At 33.8% G+C, this 9,865-nt stretch overlaps 1 protein-coding gene across 1 annotated transcript in view; it reads right to left on the bottom strand.

Annotated features, from left to right (window-relative positions):
- Positions 1 to 4,149: 4,149 nt before the first annotated feature.
- Positions 4,150 to 9,865, bottom strand: part of LOC106458751 (ectonucleotide pyrophosphatase/phosphodiesterase family member 6-like) — a 30,243-nt gene continuing 24,527 nt past the window's right edge. Inside the window, exons 5-7 of the mRNA XM_022385059.1 lie at positions 8,573 to 8,716; positions 6,151 to 6,265; positions 4,150 to 4,651 (exon numbers count right to left, since the gene is read on the bottom strand). Of these exons, the coding sequence (XP_022240767.1) occupies positions 4,440 to 4,651; positions 6,151 to 6,265; positions 8,573 to 8,716 (471 nt within the window). The 3' untranslated portion in view covers positions 4,150 to 4,439. The remainder of the gene's footprint in view (positions 4,652 to 6,150; positions 6,266 to 8,572; positions 8,717 to 9,865) is intronic.

A 9,865-nucleotide genomic window follows, 5' to 3' on the forward strand; every position in this document is an offset into this window, starting at 1 on the left:
GAGTTAACTTGAAATTGATGTACGTACAATTGCCGAGAAGCTAGCTAACTTTATCAGACACTCAATTGTTGGACCGTTGAAGTAAAATAATATTTTCATAAAACCACTAATATCCAATGAAAATGCAGTAATATTTTCGGAACGATACTAACTTCCGTTGAGAATTCACTGAAGTTCGAAATTTATAACTGTTCCTGGTCAAATGTCGTATATTTTCCGGTCGATAAGGGTTAGCAAAATCACGTTTTATAGCGTACACGGTTATAACAGGTTTCTAGCAGACTTATATATGCTCTCTTTTTTGGCCTTGGTCTTTTTATAATATTTTCTCGAAAGTTCGGACAACAATACTGGACTATATCTAACCAGTTACGGAAGTGGATATATTGTCGATTGTTGCGTTCACGAATATTGTACAACCTTGTAGAATTGGCGGGAGTTTTGCCATACGTAACTAACACGGTAAGCTAAACACGTTTTTACATATAAAATTAATCCCAAGAAACAACAAATTCGTTACAAGATGAACACCTTATCGCATATAAAGGATCGTTTAAAGTCTGAAAATTGGTAGTTACAGTGGTCTTAATGGGTGGTATTTGGGAGTTATGCTAGTTAGTCTAGATAACTTGGTTGGACTTTTATAACTATACTAGTGTAATTTATTTACTGTACTATTAATTAAGTTAATTACTACTTTACTACTATAATGGGAGCTGGAATGGCAACCTGTTTATCATACTTACCCCCAAATGGTAGTACCTTATTTCGTTTTTCTTTTCTTTTCATTTACTTCAGAGAACAGTCACCTTCCCACAACTGTCTGCAGGCAGTGAAGGGTGATATAGATGTGGGACATTGTGGGCTTTAGCACCCACATCTCGCCCTTCTAACTTGTATTTCTCTTGATGATTTTATTAGATTTTTGTTATGAATTTTTTCATGTGAGATTGGCGAAGGGAGGTTAAGACTGATAAACGGTGCATCTCCACAGCAATGTGGGTCCTACTTTTTCAGTCACCTCCAAAATCCAGGGCACATTTTATAATCCACATTATAGCCTGTACCTTGGTAATCCTTTTAATTTATGCAGCATCTTTAATTTAATTTTGTATTTGTTGTCTTTCAAAATTTGTAGTGCATACTGGAGGGATTTACACATTTTGATAAAAAAGTTGAGAAAAAAAACAACAACTTTACTTTCCATATATATATATATATATAATATTTATTTAATTCAGCCAATGTATCACAAAGACAAAACGTTGGTTAAATATTTTTTTTAATATATGTCTTGGGCTTGTTTTGTTCATTTAAATGTCATTTATCACAGGTTTGGATTTGTTGTTTTTAACGCAGTTCTTACTTTTGATTTTATTTTGCTTGGCTGTTTAAGTATTAATTTTCTATCTATATATAAAAGCCAGTTGTATCGAGAGATGTAATTTTGTTGAACTTTCAATGAGACATGGATGCACTTGAACAACTGCGACAAGATATTGGCAACTTCTTATCAATACTGTACAATAAAACTTTCTGCTCTTCTCAGGTACCTTGATAACCTTGCTGTTAAGAACCACAATAGTAGGAGGAACTGCATAATATGTTATGCAGGGTTAAATCTGAATTTCCAATTTTGGCCGAGTTGAAAAAAAGAGGTTGAAATGTAAAAACAAAACAAATTGAAAGTCCGTAGTTGTTTACAAATAGCACAAATATAATCATGTGTGCACTGCTGGTAGACATCACAGTGGAAAGCTCCCAGTATCAGAAGTAGATCTAATTAGAGCTGTAGAAAATTTGAATGAGACTAAAACGTTGACATTTGTATAGAGAAAGTGATAGTGTTATATCGTAAGGTGCACACAGCTATGTAAAAATGTTTGAAAATGTTAGGTGAGAATGGTACAGAGAATGACAATGATCTTATTTTGTCAGGTTTCATGATTATCACAGGTTGCCTTAAGATAGTTAATCGTACGTTATAAAGCCGAACACGGCTCAGTGGTTGACGTGCTGGACTGTGGATCCGAGGTTCTGTGGTTCGTGTCAAGTTACTTCCTTAAAATAAAATAAAAAATCACGCCCTACATTTCCGGGCTGTAGGGATATGATAAGAGTGACTGGCAAATCTCATTATACGATTAGAGTAGCACACAATTTGATGGAGGAGGGGTGTTGACTAACTGCTTTTCATCTAGACTATCATTTCAAAATTAGGGAAGGCAGGCGCAGAAGCCCTCGAGTAGCTTTGTGCGTAATTCAATAAAGAACAACACAGACGTTATAGCGATGATTTATATAATATATAACAGTGAGTCTTGCCACAGATCGCGGGTTCGACTCCCCGTCCCACCAAACATTCTCGCCCTTTCAGCTGTGGGGGCGTTATAATGTTGCGGTCAATCCCACTATTCGTTGGTAAAAGAGTTAGCGGTGGGTGGTGATGACTAGCTGCTTTCCTTCTAGTCTTACACTGCTAAATTAGGGACGGCTAGCACCGGTAGCCTTCGTGTAACTTTGCGCGAAATTCACACTGAATATTCAAGACTATTCGAGGTGCATTGTTGCCGTGCACAGACTTATCGTTGTAGACTCCTGAGGTGATATACCTTCCCGAAGAAGAGAGACTGACGTTCACTACAGGTTTGGAAAAACACGCTGGATTGTAAGGATAAGCGAGAAGAACAAATATCTAAGGAACTTGTTGAAAAAGAAAACAGAAACGCTACTTTTTAAACAACTCTACTCAGTAGCTCCCAATCTAGGTTTCTCTAGTTATGGCCTTCCTAAAGTATCTAAAAGCTACCAACTATGTCTTTGCACTACATTACTTCTTAGTTAAATAATCTTGCAAGATTTATAAAATATTCGAGAATTAAATACCTCTGCGAGTTTGTTCCAACTAAACTTTTTTTTTTTAAACATCTGCCCCATTCTGTATTTATTTAGCCTTTTGGTTAGAGCAGGTCGCGATATTGAAATCCCTAGCCGAAATGATCGTCCTTTCAACCGCGGGGGCGTTATAATGTGACATTCAATCCCACTATTCGTTGGTAAAAGAGTAGCCCAATACTTAGTAGTGGGTGGTGTTGACTAGCAAGCAACCTTCCCTCTAATCTATCACTTCACAAGTATAGATGGGTAGCTTTGCGCGAATCTAAGCAAACAAATTGTATTTATGTATTTTGTGTACTTTTTGTAAACTTTTATCATTGCATTTGTTGTTCTTGGTTTTTTCTCTCTTGCTTTTGTTTTAACTTTATGCAAAATGCGCTTATTCCAAAACATCCCAATGTAAATATAGTTGGTATTCCTGTGCAAATAAACATGATATTAATCGTATGTGTGGTCTTTCTATTTCTGATCAAATTAATATTTCTGTCCCATCAATTTATTTTTTATCTGGCAGATGACTAATTATAAATCAAATATCACTGATTCCACAATCATGGTTATTCCCATAGGAATAAAACTATTCAAAGTAACAGTACAATATTGTTTTTCGTATTTTGTTTGAGTTAATTTTAAGCCATTTTGTTAATAGAATGGACAAGATGATTGGAAGTTATATATATATATATATATGTGTGTGTGTGTGTGTGTTTATGGAGCCACGATACATTTAACATATGTAGATTAGGTTTGAAGAATCTTCATACAAAAACAATCGCAGCGTCAGATGAGCCTATCTTAGTTAACTGAAAGTTTAGATAACTTATCATTTTGATACGTAGATGCCACTTGTTTTACGTGATATGTGGCTACTGTTGTTTACTAAAAGTAACTACAATTTCTACCTTGAAATATAAGTTAGACGTGTGCTTTAAAAATAATTTGGAATTATATCTGAATATTATTCGTCGTTCGGAAGACCCCAAGTAAATGATAAAGTATGATAATTACACACAGGATAAAATGTAGTAAGTGGTTTCTCTAGCTTACATAATAGATTAAATTTCATCAAGGTTACACCACCTGTGTACAAAATATCATAACCTCATTCATTTGTTGCTACTCAACCTTTGTTATAGCTTTAAAAACTACCACTCGAAATGCCGATAGTAGAACAAAAGAAATGCGTCGTAGTACTTTATACATACACAGTTGTGTAGACAAGATAACTTGGAATTATTAAGCTGAATCCTCTTTAAATTATGAAGATATAGTAGTTTTATTTAGCAGGCCATTTTCATTCAATAAATGTTCTTAACAATATAAACCTTATACCAATCATTCTCGAGTGTACGTTATAATATGTAATTTACTGTTGATATAACATTATAAAATGGTTGCTAGAAAATCCTTTTAGCATCAGAAAAAGTACAATTTATAAACTTTGGCTTAAGTATGAAAATATATTTATCTTATTTTTAATTTAAAAAGCCCTAAATTAAAATGCTGATACAGTAAGCAAGAAGAAAAAAAAAGAAGTTGATCTACCACAAATTATTAAAGAACATCAATGCTGAAATCAAAGCCAAGATCTGGAAGAAAGTTAATGGATAGTAGTTTCTTCCTTCATTGAGCATGCTCTTAACGTTTTCCCAGGAGCCATTATTTGGAAGTGGTTTGATATTTAGTAGGTGACACAGCAGGTTATAATGATCCACCATATGTATTGGTCCTGATTTATAACCTTTCTTTAAAGCTGAAATCAAAACAGTTATTCAAGACAAGTCATAAATCAGGTAGTCATTTGTGAAATGTCTGCAGACAAAAAAAAAATTGTTTCCTATGGTAACATTGTAAAATCGAGAAACAACAAAAGAAGTTATAAGAAAAAGATTCAAATACAGTCATTTTATTATCACTAAGTGTTTTTCATTTATCAAGTAATAGGATAAAAAAAAATAAGTGGGGGTTCGAACTGTGAATAATATAATAACAAACTTATTGGCACTCTGTCCGCCACGAGAATCGATTACAAAATCTAACGCCATGAATGAAATCTTCAATAATATCGATGAGCTAAAAGTGCAAATTAACAAAATAATTAAGATTAAAGTTTGGATTAGTATATAAGATGCAAGTTTTGAATAATTATTCTAGGTTTTCCTCTTGTTTTATGAGTACTCGGAGCGAAACGTAAGTGATCTATACCACATAACAAGTGAACCAAACTAATTATTTCCTCCCAGTGGCTAAGCGATAAGTTCCAGGGCTTATAACGCTAACATTTAAAGTTCGATCTCTGTGGTTGACATAGCGCATGTAGTCCATTATGCAACTTTTTGCTTTAAAGTAAACAAACTAATTTATATATTGTTAATAACTATTATGCTACCCACATTATCGTGTTGTCAGTGTTATGGTGGAGGAAAAATACGATTATTCAGTGACTCTTAATTCCTCAAAATATGACAGCTCCAGCAAATTCCCTACTAATTATCATTATTAAAACAAATGCGTAGATTGATTGTTAAATTTGGTAATTGTACTTTCATTCTGTTTATTTTTTTAAGTAAAAAATAGTTTGTGTAAGAATAATTCGCCCTCAATTTATTTTGGTTGATCATATTTGAGCACAAGTCTAAACAATGGGCTATACTTGCTGTTCCCACCGCGGGTATTGAATCCTGATTTTTAGTGCTATAAGCCCTCAAGTTTACCGTTAAGCCATTGGGGGTTTCACTCTCAGACTTCTTAATAGATTTTTTGTTTTAATATGATCATTGTGGTGTAACTAAAATTAAAACATTATCTTTTTAACCTCCTCCATTTCAGCCTCCCGATGGGTCAGTGGTAAGTTTATAGATTTATAATGCTGAAATCTGGGGTTCAGTTCCACATTGGACAAAGCGCTGATAGACTGTGGTTTAGTTTAGCGCTAACAAACAACAAAACAATTTTTCTTAACAAATTTGTCAAATATGAAGTACATTCACCCAAAAATCAAAAGCATCAACTCCCATAGGTACCTTGTCTTCACAAAAGATACAAAAATATCACTATAATCTAGATATAATGTTACAAAATACTGCCAAGTTTTTCGTTGTGATGTGTGTGTAATCTAAATGGTTATTCATAATGTTTCCTTGCACATTTTTACAACAACAACAACAAGAAAATACTATATTCCACTAATTCATATATACATGTTTCAATTTACGCAATTTTTCAAATATTTTAATAACATTTTAGACTTACCTGGTCCTCTGGCAAAAAAAATGGTTCGCATGTCTTTAGTCTTATCTGGATCGTAGCCATGGCTACCAAGATAGATTTTTGAAGAGATTGGTATGCTTCTATTTTTGTCTTCAAGCTGATAGACGGAGATCAAGTTGATGAAGAAAAAAGCGATTCAAGTTCATAAGAAATAAAACCAGTCCTTAAGCATGAACAAAAACATGAACTTATTAAGTATTGTGTTTAATAGATAAAAGATAAACGAGACTGAAACATTAAATCATAAATCGAGCTATCTACCAAACTCTTATAGGATAATTTTATCGGGGTTTAACGAAAGGTAAAATGCGTAACTTGTGTAAACGTGTCTGTTATTCACTGTGCACTTGACAAGACAGGAATGTTAACATCCGCGTATCTTGTTTGTGTCTTAGTTACTTTTTTCGTAATACACGTTGAAGTCTCTAGAATAACTAATATGTATATGATAGTGGAAAAATAATCACGAAACAATGAGTTACTTCGCAATAAAATATGCGAGTTGAAGTTACCCGCTGGATATATTTGTTGGACTCGCAATTTGTGGGTTTAAATCCCCCTCACCGAACATACTCGCCCTAAAAATCACGGGGGCGTTATAACGTGACAGTTATTCCTGCATTTCGTTTGTAAAGAGTAGCCCAATAGTGGGTGTTGTTGACTAGTTGCATTCCATCTAGTCTATCACATCAAAATTAGGGACAGCTAGCGCAGATAGCTCTCAAATAATTTTGGGTGAAATTCAGCAAAACAAACAAAACCTATAAATATTTATTGTCTGTATCTTTTTCTTTCATAAGAAATAATTTTCTCAGAGTAAGCCTCGTTCCTCTATTATGATCCAGTGAAATTAGTAAAGGTATATCAAGGTTGTGTTTTATCTTATCTGGCCCCTATCTATTTAGCTGGTGAAATATTATCTTTACTTAGACTCTAACAACAAATATAAAAAAAAGACTAACCTTACAAATCGTTAACAAAGTAGCTTTCACACACATACATATAAAAAACAACAGTGAAAATGTCCTTTAACATTTTAAAAAAGCACAATTTTAACTAATAGGTCTGATAACAGGCATTACGCCTTTTCTATAACATTAAAATAATATGGGCTACTTGAAAATGTGTTGTCTGTAAAAGATAATTCATTTAGTGACTTGTAATTTCATATTATCAGTCACTAAGAGTAGTGTCCTAATCCCAGTTTTCACGTTATTAATTTTTTGTAACGCTTGGTAAATAATATTGATTATACTAAAGATTACAAGAAGCTCGATTTAACGACCTAAATGCTACTTCATTCTATTACTACTGTCAAAAAGGGACAGCGATGAGGAAATAATGCAACAATAATTTACAAAGCTCTTGCAGATCCTCCTTCACATAACCAGCGCAGAGAACATTAAATATAAATCTTCTAATTTTCATTTCCTTTAGGGTCCATACCCTAATTTGTTTTTAAAGGTTTTTTCGATGTATTTGCTCTGCTGTACATGGTTATGTCACAGCAAGTATACCGCGACTAGAATTTATTGGGGGGCATAAACCTCAAGAAAAATAAAATATGGGGTTTATGTATGAGTCTAATGAATTATGTCATTAGAGAATATATGTAAAACGTTCAAGGCACGAGCTACCTAAACTCTCATTTCAAAAATTATGAATCTACAAAAAAATGAGCACGACCTAGGCGATAAGTCAAATGGTTTACAGGTACGCTATTAAACTGAAGATATACTTATAACTGAGGAAACCACATAGTATTGAAAGTATTATGGTTTTGATGATATTTTAGAACCGCCGACATAAACGTAAAAATGTTGCTTATGCAAATAATAGTATTTTTAAACTTCAACAAAAAGGAGTTTATCTCTTTGTTTCTGTGTGCTTCTGCTGGTTAAACTGGGATTTTGAAGGAGTGGAACTCCTCTTCATGATAAACTCTGGAGTGACAACAGACTCAGAATACACACACACACACACACACACATGTATATAGAGCTTTGGACAGAAGCGTTGAGTACCTACTAAAGCTTTGTATGAGATCCACATTTCTATATTAATATATGAGGAAAAACTTCCATGTTTGCGTGTAGCATTAAAACATTAATACTTTACTGTCGTTGTTCTCTAATGTTTTCTCCTTTCAATTAGAGGATCAGGACCATTAATGACCCAATTCAACTCCTGTGTTCTTCATATTCGCTAAAACACTAGTATAATTGAAGCTTAAAGATGACGATCAACGTACTGTTACTAGTGTTAGCACATCTGTTTGACATTACGTTTAAAGAAGTGTTCTACCAATAACGGGAAAATAAAATTAATGAATCTAAATAGTCACAATATAAGTCAATGATCACAATCTGTATCACTGAATACCACAAGTGCTATTCTTACTTACTCCAATTATGTAATATCCAGGATCCGCCATCAGAACAATGGGTGTTGTCAAACTGTTGCCTTTTATATGGTACTTTTCTGGAAGGTCTTCTTTTTTGTACACTTGTAATCCTGTGATATTACCTTTTGACAGGTCTTCATATAGCTAAAAAAAATGTGAAAACTATTTTAAGAAACAGAAATAAAAGTTTACAATTGTTTTGACTGGCGGAAAATGGAATGATTTACCCTTAACTTTCACCAGTCCTTCCTGCTGGCGTAATAACACATGTTCGTATATATATGTGTGTGTGTGTGTGTTACTGTACATTAGTGGTGGAAACCCGCAGGCTCCTAGGATTAAACCCAAGACCACTCCGCATAATATGTTTCACATATATAGGTAGTTTGTCTAAATTTATTATCTAAAACTCCTAAAGAGGTTTTGTGGCTACTGAGGTTGTTTCAGGGCCGCACTCTTGGCTCGTGAATTAGTTGAGATTGGCCATTACTCTTGTACAGCATTCAAATTCGATGACGAGGAACCTACTTTGAGACTAATAATGCTTGGAGACGGCTTGAATGAGTAATGAAGAAAAACGTTAATATAAGTTTAACATAACAGCAAATGTACACCGTTTCGACAAGGTTTTGTCATCATCAGGTACAAGTAGTATACACTAACACAGACACACATATATATATACAGTATTAAACAAAGAGGTCACATGACCGGATACTATTGCAAAACTTATAAGAAGTATCTTGGCACCCCAGGGTGTTGGTTTAGAGCAGGGTTTTTTTGTTCAATTAAAATGGATTCCTTGATTTTTCGTTTGTTTATGTTTGGTTCTTTGTTTAAAATGACAATTCAGAATACATCGACAAAATGAACGACATCCTTTCCGATAAAAAGAAATTCAAACCCATCCCAAACAATCCAACAAACACACACGAAAAACAACTAAACAGAACTCTTTGTGACCTCTTTGTTCAGTACTGTATATATATATGTCTGTGTCAGTGTAAACTATTTGTACCTGATGATGACAAAACCTTGTCGAAACGGTGTACATTTGCTGTTATGTTAAACTTATATTAACGTTTTTCTTCATTACTCATTCAAGCCGTCTCCAAGCATTATTAGTCTCAAAGTGGGTTCTTCGTCATCGAATTTGAATTCATCACGGCGATTAATCGAGGTTGTGTAAGTCTAAACGTTTATCTTTGTTATTCCATGTATACCTTTTTAAGTATGTTCTCTCACCTATCCACTATCATAAACCAATCATACCGTGAAACTATCTTTAAACTT

The sequence above is a fragment of the Limulus polyphemus genome, unplaced genomic scaffold (genome assembly GCF_000517525.1).
Source record: "Limulus polyphemus unplaced genomic scaffold, Limulus_polyphemus-2.1.2 Scaffold509, whole genome shotgun sequence".
Lineage (NCBI taxonomy): Eukaryota > Metazoa > Arthropoda > Merostomata > Xiphosura > Limulidae > Limulus > Limulus polyphemus.